Source organism: Bombus pascuorum, chromosome 7 (genome assembly GCF_905332965.1).
Source record: "Bombus pascuorum chromosome 7, iyBomPasc1.1, whole genome shotgun sequence".
Taxonomy (NCBI): domain Eukaryota; kingdom Metazoa; phylum Arthropoda; class Insecta; order Hymenoptera; family Apidae; genus Bombus; species Bombus pascuorum.
The window spans coordinates 15,985,703-16,006,650 of NC_083494.1; the positions used below are offsets into that span (position 1 = coordinate 15,985,703).

The 20,948-nt window shown below is 31.9% G+C and overlaps 2 protein-coding genes and 2 long non-coding RNA genes across 7 annotated transcripts; 3 read left to right on the forward strand and 1 right to left on the reverse strand.

Annotated features, from left to right (window-relative positions):
* The first annotated feature begins 117 nt into the window (after positions 1 to 117).
* LOC132908607 (uncharacterized) lies at positions 118 to 12,244 on the forward strand. Of its 4 annotated transcripts, XM_060962736.1 has the most exons (13): positions 118 to 422; positions 572 to 608; positions 734 to 973; positions 1,093 to 1,316; positions 1,408 to 1,840; positions 1,898 to 2,195; positions 2,269 to 2,551; positions 2,613 to 2,969; positions 3,059 to 3,199; positions 3,245 to 3,372; positions 3,457 to 3,589; positions 3,701 to 4,003; positions 10,811 to 12,244. In XM_060962736.1, the coding sequence occupies exons 2-12, from the start codon at positions 575 to 577 to the stop codon at positions 3,974 to 3,976; spliced, it is 2,547 nt and encodes an 848-aa protein (XP_060818719.1). In that variant the 5' UTR covers positions 118 to 422; positions 572 to 574; the 3' UTR covers positions 3,977 to 4,003; positions 10,811 to 12,244. The 4 variants fall into 4 exon arrangements, with proteins under 4 accessions (XP_060818719.1, XP_060818720.1, XP_060818722.1 ...); XM_060962737.1 differs by having other exon boundaries at positions 118 to 608; positions 1,411 to 1,840; XM_060962739.1 differs by lacking the exon at positions 572 to 608 and having other exon boundaries at positions 120 to 422.
* LOC132908606 (protein FAM13B) lies at positions 4,307 to 19,178 on the reverse strand. The gene is made up of 13 exons (XM_060962735.1): positions 19,036 to 19,178; positions 17,406 to 18,014; positions 17,158 to 17,283; positions 16,555 to 16,752; positions 16,100 to 16,481; positions 15,745 to 15,988; positions 9,748 to 9,918; positions 9,499 to 9,640; positions 9,190 to 9,420; positions 8,901 to 9,098; positions 8,173 to 8,829; positions 7,814 to 8,061; positions 4,307 to 7,747 (listed from the first exon to the last, which is right to left on the reverse strand). Exons 4-13 carry the CDS (start codon positions 16,708 to 16,710, stop codon positions 7,534 to 7,536), a joined length of 2,643 nt encoding a protein of 880 aa, XP_060818718.1. The 5' UTR covers positions 16,711 to 16,752; positions 17,158 to 17,283; positions 17,406 to 18,014; positions 19,036 to 19,178; the 3' UTR covers positions 4,307 to 7,533.
* On the forward strand, positions 12,253 to 15,243 carry LOC132908615 (uncharacterized). Its single transcript, XR_009658384.1, has 2 exons — positions 12,253 to 13,929; positions 14,971 to 15,243. It is a non-coding gene; the product is annotated as an uncharacterized LOC132908615 (long non-coding RNA).
* Positions 19,179 to 19,323: 145 nt separating the features above from the next.
* Positions 19,324 to 20,759, forward strand: LOC132908614 (uncharacterized). Its single transcript, XR_009658383.1, has 3 exons — positions 19,324 to 19,712; positions 19,787 to 20,314; positions 20,546 to 20,759. It is a non-coding gene; the product is annotated as an uncharacterized LOC132908614 (long non-coding RNA).
* Positions 20,760 to 20,948: the final 189 nt, after the last annotated feature.

Here is a 20,948-nt window from a genome sequence, read left to right on the forward strand (position 1 = left end):
TTGTAGCACTTACATAGTCTTATAATTAAAAAGTATAATTTTTATTTATATTTATTACAAACATTTTTGCATTCTATTTGTCTAGAAATAAATTTGATTGTCGTTTAATATTAAGAAATCTATAGGTAACTTTTAAAACAATTTAATACTTTTACAATTTCACACATTTAATAGAAATCAAATGCTTTAGTTAATAATAACATTAGAATAATAAATGTAATTTTTAAAATGTTTGAAAAGTTAAATGAAAGTCAATATTAGAACGGGTAATACATATTTAAATATTTTACGAGCTTTTGTAAGAAGCTGACTAAAAACTAAAATTTTCCCTTAAACGATTTTCTTTTAATGAAAGAAGAACGTGTTGGAAACAAAAGATATATAAGTAAAAATGTAATCGATAAACAATAAAAACGTAACCTGTGAATTCTTATTCTTTGAATTTTTTATAGATTTCTTTTAGTTTTATATTATTACAAATTTCTTTTATCCATCAAAAACTTTTATTATTAATCTTACTAATGATGGTTGTTTGATAGTTAAACTATGTATATTAATTAACTAAAAACAGAATATGGATGTTAATTACAAGAAAAAATATTACACTGGTAATTATATATTTTGCATACGTGATTTAAATATATCAAAATAACTTATATTAATCTATATATTATATTTACACTACAGTAATAGAAATAATTTAATTTAATTATGTTGAGTTTTATTCATTTAGATGTGAAAAATGTAAAACAATGGTTCTATTCTACAAAAGAAAGATGTGATTCATTAAAATCTCATATGAAATATATGAAAATGTTATATCATGATATGCCAAAAATACAAGAAACTAAAAAGACTTTGTGTGATCCAAATTGGCAAAATTGTAAAATAAAGACTTCTAATAATGATGAAACTATAGTTTCCAGACAAGTGAATTGTAATAATTCCTTGGAAAAGTATTCTGATACACTATGTATGTTTGTAAATGAAAATGATGCAATAAAATACAATAAAACATTTTTTTTTCACTGTATATACTTTTATTATTGTGCATTATAAAAAGTAAATTCAAATGCATTCTCCATGTTACAGATGATAAGATCCACAAGGATAAACCTTTCATAACTTCAAATTTAGCCAATATTTTATCAGAAAATAATCTGCAGAAAAAAGAAGAAGAAAAAGAGAAACAAAAGAACTTAAATAAACAGAAAGGAACAGAAACTGAATTATCTTCGATTACACTACAAACTTATGCTATTCCACAGAACACACAATCAAGATTGTTACTACAAACTCAGAAAAATAACATGGCAGTATGTATATTGTGTTTAAGTTATGAATATATTTGATATGCATTCTAAAAGAAGTTGTTCTTCATAACTATATTCATAAAAATCTTATTAGCAGTGTGAAGAACACAATTACAATTGGCAATTCCCATATCAAAAGCATCTAACAGAATATTCTACAGAATTAATAGGAAATAATGAAACTTTAACCAAATCTTTTGAACAATTAACTCTGGATAATCAAAATAGCTATTTACTTCAAGAATCATTTTCTGCAAAAGATGATATTAAACTAAATATTTCTGGTAATGTTAAAGATGGATCCGTGGATAAAAGTAAAGTCTCTACAAAAAACGAAAAAAAAGAGAAAGCTATTTCTTCAGCATTATCAAGCAAGAAAGGTTCCTTATGTAAGCTAGATGACATTGTTCCATTGAAGATTAAAAGGCGAAGAAGAAAAATACACTGTTCTAATTCACGGAGTACTGTAACTACAAGAGATACAATTTTTTTAGGAAAAAAGGATACGAAAAAACGGAAACAAAAAAGTATCATATAAAGATGTTCATTTGAGAACTTCATATTGATTTTTATGTATATTTTAGATAGTGTAAATAATCGTCATACATTCAAATCTCAACAAACATCTAATGATGTAGTGGAAATTTATCATAATGCAGCAGCAAAGAGTGGTAGCACATCTGCTATTCCTAGTAAACATTCAAAACTTGAACATCACATGAACTATATTAACATATTAACATCTTCAGCTATGAATAAACAACAAAACATATCCATAAAACCAAAATATGAAGATAATAATTATCAAAATGTTAGTGATGTTAATGTAGATTGTCGCCAAAATTATTCTCAAAAGCAACATCAAACTGATCAGAAAACAGTGTAAGGACTCATGATAGTGGTTATAGCAATGATATTATATAATATCAAATATAATATTAACTTCTATTTTCAGAGGAAGGATTACAATTAATAATGATCTAAGTAATAAGTTGAAAATTTCAACCAGTCCTGCATGTACCATGGAAAAGTACAATTCGCATCAGTGTGAACATGCAATTATACAAGCATCATATTGTGACCCAATAGTTACTCATAATTATGAAATGCCAACTTTAGCTTCTAAATTGAAGAGAGCCAATCGTTCATATTTCGGTAGATTCAACTTTCAAAATATACCCTTTGTAGTGGGTACTTCTGTAACCCCAAGTCATAATTTAGGTTTAAATATACAGCAAGTATGTTATTAAATATAAAAGTAAACTATGCTTATTGTTACAACCTTTCTTTATTCAAAAGGTTTTGAGCATTATGAAAACAAGGCAAATTGCTGCAACAGGAGTGACACCTCTTCTTATTCGTAAAATTAGCAGAGGTATGAAGCCTGCATCTGTTCTCATAGAACAGATAAACAATCAACAGAGTAAACTGTCTCATATAGATTCCCAAATGAATAATATACATATACAGAAAGAAAATTTGTTTATGAGTAAAGGTGATCATTTATTAGAAAATGAAAATATGTTTTTAAAATATGATAGGAAAGGAGTAAGTAATTTAAACGTAAATTTAAAATCAAATATTGAGCAATATCAGAGTTTACAAAAAGGAATTAATGGCAGTGTAAATAAATATGGGAATTTTCATAAGAAAAAGGTTTGCTTAGTAGACAATATTAAATGTAATATCGTTGGAAATGTTCATCTTTCATTTCAGAACACAAAAATATTTCTTGTTATTTACAGGATACTAGATCAGAGAATCAATTGAATACACTGAATACAATACTACATGTAACAGACAATAAAATGTTGAAATTGTTTGCTTCCCAACAAAATGTAAACACGAAGATGAAAAACCCAGAAATGCAATCCAAAATATATCAGGTAAAGTTATCTAGATGAATAGATTGTTTAAAAATATTAATCTAGAACACATTACAGGGCAATATTTGTGATAAACACATTTCTAATACCTCAACAGTTAATCATTCTCAAGATTCTAAAGGAATAAGAGAAGTTCTCATTAACCTTCATGATCAGTTCGAGGAAATGAACACGTAAGTTAAGTCAACTAATGATAAAGTAACACTCAGTAATCTATATTAATCTAATATTTCTTAACATATGTACACACACTATAGAAAATATGAAAGATTACAAGCAAAAGCAAAAAAATACAGTGATAAAGATTTAGAAGAAGAAATACTACATTTAGAAAAAGAATTAAGCATTAAAGAAGATGAGATAAATGCTGTTGTTAACTTGTATAAAGAGGTAAGATTATTTTGCAGATTTTTTATTTTTATTTAGACTAAATCGTGATATTTTACAGCTTATACACAATACCAATGTTTATAAAAAATGTTTTGATGTTTTTGATCCTAGGTGATGTCATTAAAACATCAAATGAAATTATTACAAAAAAAGAACAGTTACGTTTGTATATCAACTGAAATTCCGCTGGGATCAGATAAATTGTATGCAGCTATGCCATTTACATCAACTAAATCTAATGGATCAAATGGATCAAATTTTCAGCAAAAACTTTTTCACAAAAGGGGAAATAGTGCTGTCACAAGGGAACCTATTTCTCTTCGTCTAGCTGGTCTCTTACGGCAAATTCAAACATTTCAGAAGCAATTGAAACTAACATCATGGTAACAATACATTGTGGATCATATTTATCACGTAAGCTGAAATTATTAACAAATTTGTTACATGATATTAATCGAAACTATTTTTTATGTAGTATTGTCATAAAAAGTGGTTTGAAATTTGATAAAACATGATAAACACATATAAAGTATAATGCAAAAAAAATTTGTAATATTTTTTCTTAAGTAAGCAATTGTGTGGTCCCAATAAGAGATTTGTTTCTTATCACTATAATGCTTAGAAGATTATTAATTTAAATATTTAAAATATAAAATATGCACTATAAAAGAAATATCAAGGACTTTGTTAAGGTTATTCAATATAACAGAAACGATATTTTTAGCAGATCATATTTTTCTTTTATTCAATTCTACATGCTACTTGTTATAACGACTAATAGATTTGTTTAGTTTCGTATATTGATATACGCCCTTGCTTTTCATCTATACATACCGTTTATACGTATATACACAATTTCATATTTTCAAACGCTGCAGAATAATTAAAATTGTTGTTTATTTATTTTTTATTTTTACCTTTAATATTTAAATACATCGTTAAGAGCGAATTATTTTTACGAAATAAAAAAGCAATTTATACTTTTCGTAAACGAAATTTCAATCTAATAGTGGCAAAAATATTTATCTTGTAAGCGATTATACAAAATCACATATCAACAAATATGTCTCTTGTACTTTATGTACGAGGTCTATTTCAGAAAACGTTAATAGAAAATGTTATTTTACTTCTGAAGCAGTATCTTTTTTTTTTACTTTTATCATAAAAATTAATACACATCCAAAATTGATTGAATATCTTATGATATCTATGATGTTTAATATAAAATTAGTCTTTTTAAAAGACTAATAAAATATAATGCGTCTATTTCTGCAAATATATTCGTAAATACAATAATGAATTTGAAAATCGTGTGAAAGGAAATTAATCGTTAAAATATAGTTTTGTTGGATTATTAAAAACTACAAAAAATTGTAAGTTTTATTAAATTAAATTAAATTACTCGGATTTGTTACTTTTGATTTTTCTACTTCAGTCGCTCTTTCTCTTTCTTTTCTTTTTTTTCGTATAAAAGAATGTAACGTTACTTAAATTACTACTTTTATTTTACGATCTTTTAAACAGATCATCAATCTCGATTACCTTCTACGAAGGAGATGACCGAAAACATTTCCTCACGTCAAGAAATCGTTTCCACAAAAAAAATGAAATCCTTCTCACACACACTCTCCCATATTAACATAAATAATATATCTCTCATATTATATCACAGACTAAAAAATGCTTTGGTCTAAAAAATCTTTTTCTGTTCCATTAATTCCGCATATTTTAATTCAGCGGGTGAATTTTATAACAAATGTCGATTGGATCAATGCAATATTAAAATATTCAAAGAAATCAGATTTTTCATACGAGTGTGCGAAATGGATTAGCGCTAAAGAATTGGGGCCGCCATAATTTTATTTGTAACAAAAAAAGCATAGATTAAACCAAAATATGTTGCAAGGAACCAATTGAAACTACGCATATAATATTCCAGAAATTTTTTATAATCAATTTAAAAATTTGAACATCGATTGATTTTAGTCAAGATTTAAAATCATATACGTATATGTATAAATATATATTAATTTATAGAATATTTCCTACATTGTTTTACTTTATAGTTCTTAATACATAAGTACTAGTTAAGCTCTGTAGTTCTTGTTTGCTGCAAAATCATAATATTAAAAACGCGAACCCCTTCGGCGCACTTCCATGTTGCTAAAATTCGCAAAGCATTTCTTTCGTTTGATAAGATTAGAACTGAAACTTTAGCACCTTCGTTTAAGACGCTTTATCAAGTTGAATTTTAAGGCTACTGTTTATATACGTCACACCTGCATTATATTTCAGAATAATTGCCTTAAAATTTTACTTGCACAAATATAAAACGGAAAAATTAACGAGGTTTTAATGAATATGTTTAATACAGCTATAAGACTGTAACAGTTTATAGTACTCTACAATTATAACATGTGATATTTCTTACAAGGTACTTACATTACAAATAACCCCACAGATCCGTTCTTTACTCTCAACATTCAATATGATGATAATCTTCGACTAATGAAACAAATATCAATTTTAGTTTAAATAATGTATAATCTATAATCTAGATATCTGTTCTTTCTATTTTCATTCAATTTATGTATTAGCTTTTAAAGAAAATGATATCCTATGTCATGTAATATAAAAAAAGATATAAATTTGTTAAAAATAGTAATTTGAAAATGGCAATAATATTATTAATCGATAGAGTACAAAGACGTATGTAAATATATAATGCCTACTAAAAAAAAGAAATCGATATACAATGTATTCGTTAGATTCGTTTCAATTATGAAATTATTTTCATAATTTGTCACTGTTTGTCTTTAATACTTCTTTTGTAGTTTACTTTTGCATGTTAGAATCCATTGATTTATAGCAAGATACGTACATATAATAATTTTTCAAGCAATAATTCATTTCTTTATGTCTTTGTTTTTTTACATACTCAACATTTAATCAAACATAAAGAAATGCACAGACATGGTAAAATATGATGCAATATACATGTATATGCAAATAATATAAAATAGGAAGAAGTAAATTTTTTTTAATTTCTATTAAAATGTGACAAAATTTTAAATAACACTGGTAAAAATATGTAAAATGGAGCAGGTCAGTGGCATGTTTTTCTTTAATATTTTTTTTTATGTGATGTACTTATTCGTATAAATTGGCAGTTTACAATAACCATGCAATAAGCATTTCCTTACTTTATTGAATCTGACGTTGAGTATTTGAAGGAAATTGAATGCAAATCGACAGATTGTTTATAACGCGGTAGCCACTGTTACTTTCTAACTATTAGTGTTTAGAGTTCAGAATACTAACCTGGTACTAATTTTATTATTTATTATCGTATGATATCATTTTATAATATGCACTTCACTGAGTCATTAAAATAACAAGAGTCTTATCAAAACAATCTAGTTAATTACAATAATTGAAATTGTCGTTGAAAATATTTCGTACAAATATAATATTACACGCAACAAACATTTTTATCAGAATTAAAGGTAAATTAATTTATCAATGTACTGATTTCAGTAACTGAGATTTCAGTATAAGAGTAGTTGAGAATAGAGTTTTGCGTACATGTTCTTATATCGGTTTGATATTTTGATTTAAAATAGATCGTTGGCCAATTATAATTAATACATACGAAGTCAAAGTATTACAGCCAGAGACAGCCTCTCCATTCTTCTCTTAAAATATTTTGATTTTTGGATAAATTCAAATTATCAGACATATATACTGGTGTCTCGTTTTAATATCCTTCATTTTGGATAGATGTTTTTTGTTGCCTCCTGTTGCACAATAGCATTTTTTATTAATGTTGTATGAAATTTCGGTTTCATAATAACCACTGCATATATTTCGGATGTTTTATAATGTTTGAAGTTTTCTTTGTTGTTAGATGTATGTAAATTTCAAGATATTCATTAAATACTGCGTCAAGCATTTTTAGCTACTAGAGCATCGATCAGTCGAAGCTTTGCTTTAACCTGCTTATATGATTCGTAAACGGTTGTGACTTGCGGGCCACGATCTTCTCTTTGCATTCTACGGCCGGCACGAGCTTCGAATTGTGCTTCTAATTCTTTTAAAGCACGTCGCAGACGCTTTTTCTCTTCTCTGGTTAATTTCTGTTGTACCAATAATTCCTCTCTAAAATCGAATTAAGTAGGTGTTAATACCTTTCTAGGAAGTGAATTGTACATACTAAAAACTTACTGTGGAAGCGCGTGAAGACTTTCGTTGTTACTACGACTTCCTTCGCTACTGCTGTGCTGACTATCACTATCAGTTGGTAATTGATCTACCGAATCTATACAATCCAAAATACCTCTATGTGACATATCAGGTTCACTAGCTCTCCTCTCTGTATCAGATGAATTGTTAGGTAAATTAGATGATGTAAAATCCATTGCTTCATGTTCCAAAATAGTAGCCAACTCTGAAATGCTATCTTTATTTTTGTTCTGCAAGAAAAACACAAAGAAAGTTTAAAGATAATTTATATATACATACATACAATTATATATATATATATAATTAAGATTATTATTAGATTTATGAAATATGTCGCTCACCACGCCTGCTCTAATAAGTAATCTTTTTAAAGTTCTGTATTTATCATATAAAGATCGCACGACAGCTCTATCTTCTTTAGAAACTGGCCTCCCAAAAGTATTCTCAATATGGAGCAAAGCTTTTTGAACAGCAGTTTTTTCATCTATTAATTGTTCATAGGTTAGTTCTTCCATATTTTCGGGTCTATTATATTTCAATCTCTTTTCGCTTAATTTTTTTTCTATTTCTTTTATCATCTCTTCCATCGAAACTGTTCTAGATTTTTCTTGGCTGTTATTGTTGTTTGTCGGACTACCGTTAGTTGTTGCTCTTGTTTTGTTATTTGCATTAGCTAATAATGCGCTCACCGGATCGTCCTTTAATAACTTATGCTCCTTCCGCAATTTACTTAATTCTGTACATAATCGTTTGATATCCTTGTTACTCATCTTATCAGAATGACTTGGACGATAACCAAAATTTTCTTCAAATTCGTCCTCGTATTTCTTTATCTTTTTTTTCAAGCCATTTATATACTTGGTTAAATTTTTTAAACCAAGTTCAGCGATATTCGGAGCATTAGGTTGCATTTCATTTTCAGAATAAAAACGTCTAGGTAGTAATAAAGAATTTCTTGGAGAAAGCATAGCTTCTACTCGTGCATCAGCAGCTTCGTCCTACGAAAATTAGATTAATACGTAATGTCGTTATTAAATATAATTGACCTTAATATCCTATTTTTGTTTACATTTTCTTGTCGTTGAAAAGTCCAGTTAGTTACGCTGGGATTATTTAGATCTTCATGACTAACTGTTGGAGGACGAGCCGGTGATGGCGATCGGCTCGGTCCACTGCTCAACATTTCCAAAAAACTTTGTGCTGGAGATCCATTGCAGCTATTAGGATTCGATGATACATAAATATTATCGGTTTCCTCTTCGTTTTCCTAACGAAAGAATTTTTGTTTCAATTTAATAGAAATTCTATAGATTCTTTTTCGTTACATGTCACATGTAAAGAACAAATAGAAATTTTACCTTACTAGAATTTTCTGCGTCTGTAACTTTATGCACCCTCCTTCGTCGAGCCTGCCTTCGTCCTCTCGGAGTAATACTTCGACTGAAACGTTCGCTGCTTCTCAATTTCTCAGCATCGCATTCAAATTTTTCTGTTTCTAAAGCTGTCTCGCACGGTGACGAAGTTGGTGGAGTTTTCTTGGATACAGGTGAAACATTTGTTCTTTCATGTAAGGGAAGACTTCCGCATCTCTGTAAATAAAGTACCTTACATGTGTAAAGCTCAATTTATAAGTAATAAACATTGCTTGCATATTGAAGGAAACTCACCACACCATGACCCATGTCTTGTCCGAGCTGAGATAAAATATGCAAATGTTTTTCACTGTTAAAATCTTCGTGACTGCTCACACGTCTAATCGTGTCCGTGGCTTCAGCGGGACTTTCAAGAACACGCTCCTCGCTACTACTTCTAAAAATGTTCGATTCGTGAGAGAGAATAGGACAAGTCAAACTAGTCTTATATATAATCTTTATAACTTCGTTAAAGCATTTTCTTTCTCCATTTGTTTATCGTACCTTATCAATTTTCGTTCTTGACAACAGGATTCGTGACGTTCTTTACGCTTACGCGGTTTCAGCGCGCAAAGCAACGACGCTCCTTCAAAATCTTTTGATTCGTCCTTTGTATCCTTGCAAATCTTACAATCACTTGCAGAGATCACGCCGTTCACCACGTTATCTCGGATGCTGAAAACAAAACCATTAGTAGAGTTAAATGCTCCTATTAAAGTGCTATTCCTTCTATTCCGCTGAAGTATGATTGATAAAGGAATTCGAAAAATACTCTATGTAAATCAGAATTCAATAAATGCAATAAATAAAAGGACTAAGACAAAATTTTATGTTATTATGAAAGATATTTTATATAACAATAGTAGTAATAGTAGTAGTAGCAGCAGTGGTAGCAGCAGTGGTAGCAGCAGTAATAGTAGTAATAGTAGTAGCAGCAGCAGTAGTAGTAATAGTAGTAGTAGTAGGAGTAGTAGTAGTAGTAGTAGTAATAATAGTAATAATAATAATAATAAAAGATGAGGAAATTACAACTGAGTCACCGGTTCTTGCGCTAATGTATTTCTTTTTCACGAGAACAATACTACTAAACCAAAACTTATATTAGAAATAAAGATAGACCTAATGTAGTGAGAAGTAAAATGTGCTTTACGAAATCAAAGTCCTCAATCTTGTTATACATATTGTAACATTCCTATTTTTACACACGCTACTTTATCCTTCGTTATACGCGAGGGATTGGAAAATTCCATTGGCACGCCAATGAGGACCGCTTCGATCAGAATGTACAAAAAATTAACCATGTTGAACGAAATAATGGAAACGTAAGATAATTAAAAATAAAAGTGTATCGAAAGAAAGAGTAAGAGAGAAGTTCATAATACCTTTACATAACATTTGAAAAATTAATATGTAGATACTAAATAAGTGGTATTAGAAACTATAGTAAGAATAGATCTACAAAAGTTTTAAAAATCAAATGAAACATATTTTTTTTTTATTTTAATTCTAAAATATTAAGATGTAAATAAAACAGTACCATGCTACGAAATTTCATATTTTTGTTTAGATACAACTTGTCTGGCAGCACCCAATGCATCGTTGGGAAATTGAAAAGTTACATACTTGAGTGAGTCGAGTCGTTCTTTCAACAAGAGAAAAAAAGTACGGTGGACTGTGATCGATCAGCGTTAGAGAGAAATGCCTTTGAGAACGCCAACCACGAGGTAGGTCACGTCAGTATGCATTTTATTGTGCTTTCCTGGTGAGATTTTTCTCGCTGTCCCATGGAAACACATTCAGATTCGACAATGTAACGACGTTATTTTTGCCACAGGTACAGAAAATCACATTCAAGGTTACATCGAAGTTTATAATCGTCCCAAATGATATTTTATATTGTATGCACATATCCTAGTGGCGAACGAATAAAGATAAACAAGATAAAAAGTGAGAACAAGCTAACAATTAAATTAAAAAGAGAAAATATTTTTACTAGAATTCTAATGTAAGGAACTGCTTCCTCTTAAGCTACGTATTTTAAATCAGAATGAACTGTTTTATCGATTAATCGTAAGTAACAAATTGTCGGCATATCCGTTAAAAGGAATCGATTAAAAAACTTCCAGTAATGCACGGATTATATAGCAACGAAGTACGTAAGAAATACTGCTTCGTGTCCTCAGAAATAATTAATATCCTTCGTAGTACATGTTTAGCATGAAAGCAAAGAAAAGTTGCATTTTTATGGATGCTTTTTTAGCAGATTTTAATAAAACCGCGAGATCTCGTATCGCGCTGACATTACATAACAACACATCGTATATTCCTATTTTCAGACTTCTTTCTGTAAATCGAATTACCTCTTACGTTAATATCATGCAGGATTAAGTTGTATAATTTGTCACATTAAATGTATCAACTTCTTAGCCTTGTTGTATTTTTTCAATACTTGGAATTGACCAATTGCGACCCGTCTATCTGTATTTTTAGAAAAGAATTTCCATCGGAAAGAAGTATGAACATGAAAATATAAGAAGAGGAATCGTCGATAAATACGGAAAACGGGAAAGGAATCGACCCTTTATTTGCATTTGTTATGTTGGTTATGCGTGCAACAAACTTACTGTACGCGTATCCCTTTTGCAGTAGAAGTTATTCATGTAATCACGAACACCAACTTTCTTTTCCAATGGCGGACCACCGGCGCGAACACAAGTCTCTCAGCGATTCGATGGAACATTTATAGTCGTCTGCTTGTAGAACTAGACGAGAGAGCGTTCTCAGTCGACTCGTACGCAAGAAATGCGAACACTTTTCGATCGAAAGTTCCAAAGAACTACTGTCGTTCACAACGAACAGACAACACTTAATTCCCGCATAATTAGTCAAGATATATGTCTGCTGATTCGTATGAAAGTACACGTTTAGAAGTCGTGAGTCTAAACACAGAACCTAGAATTTTCGAGGAAGAAATTAGTTGGATTCACGGTCGATTTCACGTTCACAAACGCGTGCGTTGCACGTTGCTTCCGATTCGATGGTACGCGTTGATCGAATGGAAGTTTCGAACAGGTCAGAAATTAGATTGCGACTGTTGCCGATCCACTCTTCTCTCTATATTCTGTTCCTTCGACTGACACCGATCTTGTATAGTTCGTCTTTGCGCGTGACGAGCGTGACGCACGCGACTTCCCGAGCGTTACTACTTACTGTCTATCAACCGTGAGTGTATATACAGCGAGTATACATGCAATACACGTGACAGCCTCGAGAATCGATCGAATGGAAACTCTTTCTCTATCCATATTCCCGTTGACTCATGTTTGTCGGCACTGGTTACGCGTTCGTAAAATTGACCATAATTAACATAGGAATTTCACCCAAACTCCATAGCTGTGTTGCAATGCTTCACATGCTGAACTACACAGAAACCACTACAGTGGCTGCTTTCCTATGCTGCACCGGAAGAAACAAACCCTTCGAAACCGGTTTCGAGCTTGTCACTAGCAATATCGTGATTAACTTACGAGTATAGTTCCGATACGAATCCTACTCTTTTAAGACAATATAAAATACTTTTATCTAATAAATGTATTGTAATTTACATGGCAGCGATAATAGCTCGATACCCAGTGATTCCAACGATGCCCCTAACGATGACTTCGTCGATCCCTACGATGATTTATAATTTATGACAGATAATTCATGAATTAGTTCCAATTCTTTCTTCCATACGTGCAATAATATAACCGCCTCTATCGATATGAAATAAGATTAAAATCATTTTCTTCGTTAGTATGAAATTGTATTAAATGACGATCTATAACAAATGTAACATGGATATCCACGACCGCATGTTTGACACCTTGACGTCAACAAAACATTATTTTTGGTCGACGATGTATATACATTTAGCACGGAACTACATCGTAAAATCACTAGTAATAGAATACCTATGATTTTTAGGTAAACTCGTTCGATATCGTTTGTCAGTGAACATTCTCTTTTGAAAACTTGTCGTTTACTTATCTACAAAAATAGCCGAAAGATCGAAGGTAAAGCCAAACTGCATGTGTACGAACGATTCCATTTGTATGCTAAATACATATATACTTTGCCAACTTTCGTGTAGAGAGATCTCGATTCCTGAACTATTTTCGTTGGTAGGCGTGTTTCTTGCTGAAACCGGCTTGTGCCAAACGACTCTTCCTTCAACTACGGATACATAACACGTAATACGTAACGATTCTATATATGTATTTGTGCATGATTATGGTTGTGTTTAAGATGGACGAAACTTATTAAGGAGGATTACGTCATTGTTGGATCAGTGCCTCGAACGACTAGACTGCATGATATACATATGTTGCAATCGCATCGATTATAAAACACAATGACTCGTGATTCATGATTACTTTAAAACTTATAAACGCTTATGATTGATTCAGGCATCTCTGAATCGGTTAATAATAATTTTTACTTGAGATAGACAAAACTATAGGTGTCCGTAGTATCTTAAACGAAAAGCATATTTTCGATTCTTCTATGTGAAAATTCAATTCTTTGTAAAGTAGCAAACGATAAAAGTGAACACTATTTTCTTCTTTTTCCCTAATTTTCGTTTATCGATGAAATTTATGTTCCTTCAGGACGAATGAGAGTAGCCGACGAATCTTGGATTTCAAGGTTGATAAAAATTAATATAGGATTTATTGTAACCCTAACATGAAAAATCAGGAGCAAGAGAAAACTTGATGATTTCTCCTCTGCCTATAATTTTTAGCAATTATCGAAGATAACAGTTAAGAATTTTTTATCGTAACCTGTCCTTTGATTTGATAACTTATGCAAAATCATGCTCTACAACATTACGAAAAATCAGCAAAAACGTTATTTGTCGCAGTTTCATACGAATCGATGACTGTTAACGAGTTTAAGCGTTTATTTCGATAAGCATAAAAAAACAGGTTTTTCTCCGTATTTTTTGTCGTACTAAACAGTACATTGTACAGTTGAATAACATGAACCGCGTGACTGGATGATCTCTTCAGGCTAAATTGAGGAACTACGCACTTTAGTGGTAAAGTTAAAATAATTTTAGCTAAAATATCTGGGTAGAGTTTCCACGCTATGAAATGACATAGAATACACTAAATCCAATGTTAAGGATATTTTGTACATATAAAATAAGGCAAAATTTATGTATATATTTGCAATTAATGTTTGAATTTGATGAGAAAGAGACAAAAGGTTAAAGAAATTTTTAAGTTTTCGAGTCTGAAATAAAAATATTTCTTTTAACTTGTATGTACATGTAACAAACTCGTCGTTATATGTATGTAAATAAACATAAAAAAAAAACACTTTGTTACTGTTTTATTTTTTTTCTTTTTTTTGCGTAAAAGATGAAAATACTTGCATTAATAAATTACTCATTATTAAATATAATACAATATATATATATAATTTCGAATTTTAATCGTACTTTATCTCTTTGTCATACGATATGTATCAACGATATCATTGACCAAACCATAAGAAAACAGAGACGATACGTTGCATTATACGTATCTATCATACGAAGGTATTAATACGAGGAGGCATTACTGAAATAATGCAGTCATATAGATCGAAAACACCCGATATTTTGTTACATATTTAACGTGAGAAAAGAAAAATGCTAGCCGAAAAAAATTGTTGCGACGTTTCCTCTTTTTATGGTTACAGCTGAAAACGCTAAAATCGATCTAAAACGCATGCCTGTGATATTGATATGCAAGAGCACGTGGCATATACCTTGAACGTTAATCGAAAAATAAGTATAAGACAGAAGGAAGTATTGACTGCGTTTTCAAGAACGTTCGTCGGTATTGAATTATTCCAACAAGATCAAGGATCGATACGTATGCTTTAATAGGAAGCGAGCATAATTTACGATAACGATGATATCGAATGTATGTAATAAAAATAAGTTTACAAAATACAAGGAACTTAATGTTATTTTGAGAACTTAAAGTGACCTAATGTAAATATCATACCTATTTGTACGTAGAACCGTAGGAAATTGAACTATACGCGTGAGCGAATACGAGCCAAGAGTTTTAAGACGTGCTAACGTGTAATTGCAAGCCGATCGATTGGATTTCTTTATGAGATAACACTGATAATAACGCGATTTATAATTGCTTCGGAATTACATTCTCTTATAATTAAACTTACGTGTATTTTAAACTTATCTTGTCTTTATCTTCCTTTTTATTGGTCAGAATTAATAAAAAATATAACTGTTGAATCACGACAATGCGGTTTATGCGTATTTATGGTCGATAATCATATTGCCTATATAGTCGAAATCTGGCATTGGGTCGCAAAGTTGATTATCGCGATATTTATTTAACAGGTTTAACAGGTTTTCGTTTGATCAATTTAACATGTCTACATCTTACAGCAAATGCATGCACTTAAAAAAGGTAAGTAAAAAGGTATATATATGCGACTTACCAATCTGGAAAAAGCACAGATGCTTCGGCTAAGATATCACGAAGAAGGGTGGTAGCAGGTGGAACATGAGGTAGAATTACAGGGGCGAATACTCCGCAAACGCCGGCACTACGTCCATGTTTAGCTTCGTACTTGCTTAGATAAAGAGCCAAGTAACCAAGCAAACGATAGTGGGAGGTTGGCAGAGTCGACAGTAGCTCTTTCGTTAAATTAATCCAACAGTCATGTTCGTTAGCATAATTCTCTGTGAACAAATGGTTTATGATTTTTTCTTTTCAAACGAGCATGTCACGTAAAAAGAAGTGGAAAAGAAAAAGGGCAGCGTGCTAGGGTAATTAAAGTAACGGATGCTTACGGGCATGAATGGACAATAGCCTAGCTACAAGGGTTGATGGTACAACAGGTTGTGGTAATTCTTTTAGGTACTGGCGAAGAAGCGTTGCCGCAGTCGGGGGACAGGCTGCTGTTTCTAAGTCAGCGTCTCCTCTTCTCTCAAACGCGGCCCTCAATCTTTCTGCCAGTCTTGGGCTTCCACCGGACAGACGGAAAACCGCGGCGCTTTGGAATCCATGAGTTTCGATATAATTACACAATCGGTGCACCACAAAAGGCACACCGGTGTCGAGGTATGGCTCGATCGAATCTAGCCGAGTACCAAAGACCCTCGTAGATCCTGTGTTACGTCTTAATAACGATACTGTCAGAACGCGTTTCACTTTCGCTAAACGGGATTCGTCCTTGGAAATAATTGAATTTCATCGTAAATTATTGACATTTGAAAAAAGGTGAATCGTACTTAAAGGAAATTACCTTGTCGTGAACTTGTCGAGATCGTGTAGGACTCGACGAAGATCCATGATGATGGTGGTGTTGTTGTTGATGATAGTATTGATGATGATGATGATGATGATGATGGTGGTGGTGGTTGCTGTGGAGATGGTGATGATCTTGCTGAGGACGTCTCATCCCACTTTGTCTACAACGCGAGCCGCCGCCACCGCCGCCGCACTGATTAAATTGACAATTTTTTTTTTTTTTTGTCTCTATTAAGCTAGTTTACCAATATCAAACGAATAAAGTATACTTTTATGTCGTTGAACTAGCAACTGTGTAATTTTTAACTCTTTACCATCTACTGCAAAGTTGCGTTTCACGATAAATCTAACAGAAGACAATATGCCTCTATCGATGAGAATTCGATACCGATCGAACAATGGAATTTGCGATATTCAATCTCTAAAGAGTAGGTTGATCGATAAACTTTTTATGCTATGCGCTTCTTTAATGTACATCAGGACGACAACGATTGCTCTATCTGAGATCGTGTATCGGATAGTATCAACGACGAATCGTCTGTGGTTGAACGTTTACCGAAATTTACTATAGAAATTGTTAAAAATACTGCAAACTCACAATACACTCCCTCGCGACCCTCCACAGGTTGAAGTAAATGGAGTTCAGCCTGGATACTACTTCGAGTTACGCTTTTTGGTTATTTGCTCTCCTTCGCAGTGGATTTCCCGAGTAGATATGTTATACCTGGTAAGAAAGTACCTTGGAAATTATCTTGCATATTATTCTTTCGAGTGCGAAATGATAGCTAGCGGAAGAGCAAAGTATTTTATTCGACGAAGCTTTCTTCGATAAACTTTGCGTATCACCTTGTTTATTTCGTTATTAAATCTTTTTGTTCGATGTATTTTATGTTTATTCTCCGTGAAAGCTTGATTTTTCGATGTTGACGATGGCGTGAACGTTGACAGTGGCGTTGACGTTGATAGTGATGTTGATACCGATGTTGATAATGACGTTGACGTTTACAGCAAGTCACGAATTTTCAGTTCCGCACGGAAGAGATTCGTTAAACAGAGGGTAAGGAACAATGTGTGGGGTAAGCGAATAATGAAAATTAGAAGGACGGGTGAATATGAAAACTTTCGAAGGAGAAGGGACCGGCGAAGAAAAGTCCTTCGTCGACACGCGCACGAAACCTTCGAGCAACTTTAAATCGATGTTGGCAACCAATATGATGTTAAAAAGAGATCGTTTAATTTGACTAGTTTTGGGTTCATGTCCCTATCACGGCACATCGCATCGAGCCCTTTCTCTAAGGCGAAGGGCACTGCCTATGGCTGCTTCAAGAAATGAGTCGACACCAGCCGTAGCGTAAGCATCGAGGGTCAGAACCAAGGATGAGTTTTAGGTCACCACTTTGCCCCTTAACCTGGCATGGTCCACGTGTCTCCTTAAACTTTTATCGTAGTTGCCTTCTGAAATCAAAATAGAGAATCTTTCAATCATCTCGTTCATTTTCTTACGTTACGCCAATTTTACATTGATGTACGATCAAGCAGAAATCGTCAATTCCATTCATTGCCGTTGAAACTGAATCATTACACGTAAATAGATAGCGATGATCATGAGGTTCGTAAAAAATATTTTCAACCGAAAGTTTTGTAGAGTCTAGTTGATTTGAACAATAATTCTCCTTGTTATTAGATAACTATAAACACGACCTTTTCTTACTCCACGACGATATATTACGTGAATAGGTATTCGAACAAAAAATGTTAATTCATTTATGAGCTTGAAACATTCTGCGACGCTCACTTACAAGGGGAACAATCATTGCTCAAAAAATAGAAGATTACAATACGTTCAATTCTAAATATGAACAACTAAATATTCGTTAAAACATATAAAGGAGGATAGAAAATGGTGTAATAATTTGGTACGAAAGAGATAGAGGGGGAAAAGGAACAAATTTTAATTAACGGAATATAAGAATAACTCTGATGTTCGAAAGATTCACTGTGAAATGATACAACTCATAAAAGGAGAACGTTTAATGTGACACGTCATCGAAAAATTGTTTACTTTCGCATTAGAACCTGCAGTGAAACAATAGCAACTGGCTAACACATCATCAAATCTTGTCGTATATCTTGATCAAGAATTCAGATTACGATAACACGCGTTTATTTAGACAAACGTTGGTTTTTACACCATCCGTTAACTTGCTTTTTCACATTTTTAACACACGCAGAACGTCACATGATCGACCGTCGTGCAATGAAAAGCATCTCTATAACACCAAGGAAATAAATAAAAGAATCGAAGACACGTATACAACAAGTAATATTCTATCGCAGCGGTTTCCGTTAGTAAATAGTAATGTCGAGCTTTCCGAAGAATTTTTACATGTAATCACAAACCATGAAAAAATTATTGAAAAAAGCTGTTTAACTACACCAATGATTTTCAAGTGAAGAGAGACAGATATAAACATACCTCATGAAAACTATGGTAATCATAGCGATTACAGCGAATTGTGCACGAGCGCCCCACGAAGCGATACTGAGATTTTACAACTGTGTGGCTCCCCTTTTCTGTCTTTTCTCTCGTTCACCCTTTCGTCTCTATATATAACGATAGCCCCTTTACGTCTCTTCTGTTGTCGAACGGAACTCGAGCAGCGTTTTCAGTGTATCACATACCCCCTTGGCAGCAGATATTGCTAACACGAGGGCGCATGCACTACCTCACCTCCAAGAATCAATAGACGTTCTGGTCACGTGAAGCATCCGCGAGAACAGAGACCTACCTTAGACGGAGGCAAAATTATATACAGAAAAGGGAAGAGAATAGTGGAGGAAGCACCAGAAAGAGAAAGGGAGAGAAAAGACAGAAAATAAAAAGGACAGAGGATAAAGGGTGGACGAAAGAAAAGGTAACAAAATGAATAAAGCGAGGTAAAGAGAAACAAGGTGAGAAACTGTGAAAGAATAAGATATGAACAAGAACTAAGATTGATTAAAGTGGAACAAGGGCAGAGGAGGACGCAAATAATTAATTCATTTGAAAATTTCAATTAATAAATTCTTGTAGAAATGGAAGCTTGTTAAATTTATTTTATAAGATAACAATGAAACTACATAAAATTTTTACACCGCTTTTAACTGATTTGTGTAAGTTATAAATTTTTGTCTCATGTGTGATAACTTTGAAAACTGTAACGGTAATAACCGATTTCTAATTTTAGATCTCTCCCTACACTATGACTGCAATTTACCCTACGTGTTTTCAAAGCTTTATTCGGTCAACAAGTCCTATGAATGTAATATCTCTTATTATCCATATTTATACCTCTGTTAGTGAATAGTAATTGGACTTCTTACATGATACTATGAAAAGTACTGTTATATAATATATATATTGTTATATACATATTTATTTAATAGGATTTATATGTTCTGAAAGAACTAATTCTAATACTTAAACTTTGTCCTAAGCATTTTCTTTATCTTATACATCTAAACAACATACGTGCATAATATTTTTAAATTCACAAAATTAATGATAATGATACATCGATGATAATGACAATGATGATGATAAAGTGATACATTTCAATCGATTTCTACTATATCAACGGGAATAGAAGTATGTACGATGACCTTTTGTAGCTATGTGCGTTTGTTTACTACTAGACTATAAGATAACTATTTTCGATGCACCCTACTAATTGTTCTTCCATTTCAAACAATTGTGATTAATATCCTAGAAAAGGGTAAATATATACTTCCTTTTTGTATCGAATATACTTTATTTAATTTATTACTTTATTTAACATTTGACATATATTTGACTATTTATTTGTTTCTATTTTATAATTACTAGTAAATAAATGTATAGTAATTTATATATGTGTTACTTTCAATATTACATATACTAAAGTGAAATATTTAAATAAATCAAAATTAACATACCTTCTAAAGGCTACATATTCTATGTTCTACAGGGACAATAATCGTTATCTTCGAAATTTGTAAAATGCCACACGAATGTTGAATGGCAATGTATCCAAAACTCCATTACCAAGACTGAACGTATTATCAGAATGCAGAAATTGTAGTAAATGAACCTTTTATCGATTGATAAGATTTACGTTTGCACTATTAAACAATATAAACAGATTCACACAAAATATATAAATAAATACAATATTTCTTTTTAAGCTTTATTATGATTTATGATATGACTATCAAGCCCACGATATCGGCATGAAAGCATCATACGCCATATTAGTTGTCCTTTACATTCACACAGAATTAATTATCACGATGAATATATAACATTTTTATATTATAAGCATAATTATTTAATAATGTGGTGATAAATATTATATACGTAATTTATGTATT

What these genes read in the sequence shown, in the direction of transcription:
- LOC132908606 (XM_060962735.1), bottom strand. Translation starts at nt 16,710, where the DNA reads ATGAGACGTCCTCAGCAAGATCATCACCATCTCCACAGCAACCACCAC. An exon ending in CTCGACAAGTTCACGACAAG is followed by an intron (nt 16,482 to 16,554) that starts GTAATTTCCTTT and finishes ATTATTTCCAAG; the next exon opens with GACGAATCCCGTTTAGCGAA. An exon ending in AAGACATGGGTCATGGTGTG is followed by an intron (nt 9,421 to 9,498) that starts GTGAGTTTCCTT and finishes CTTTATTTACAG; the next exon opens with AGATGCGGAAGTCTTCCCTT.
- LOC132908607 (XM_060962736.1), top strand. Translation starts at nt 575, where the DNA reads ATGGATGTTAATTACAAGAAAAAATATTACACTG. An exon ending in CTCAGAAAAATAACATGGCA is followed by an intron (nt 1,317 to 1,407) that starts GTATGTATATTG and finishes AAATCTTATTAG; the next exon opens with CAGTGTGAAGAACACAATTA. An exon ending in TTGTTAACTTGTATAAAGAG is followed by an intron (nt 3,590 to 3,700) that starts GTAAGATTATTT and finishes TTTTGATCCTAG; the next exon opens with GTGATGTCATTAAAACATCA.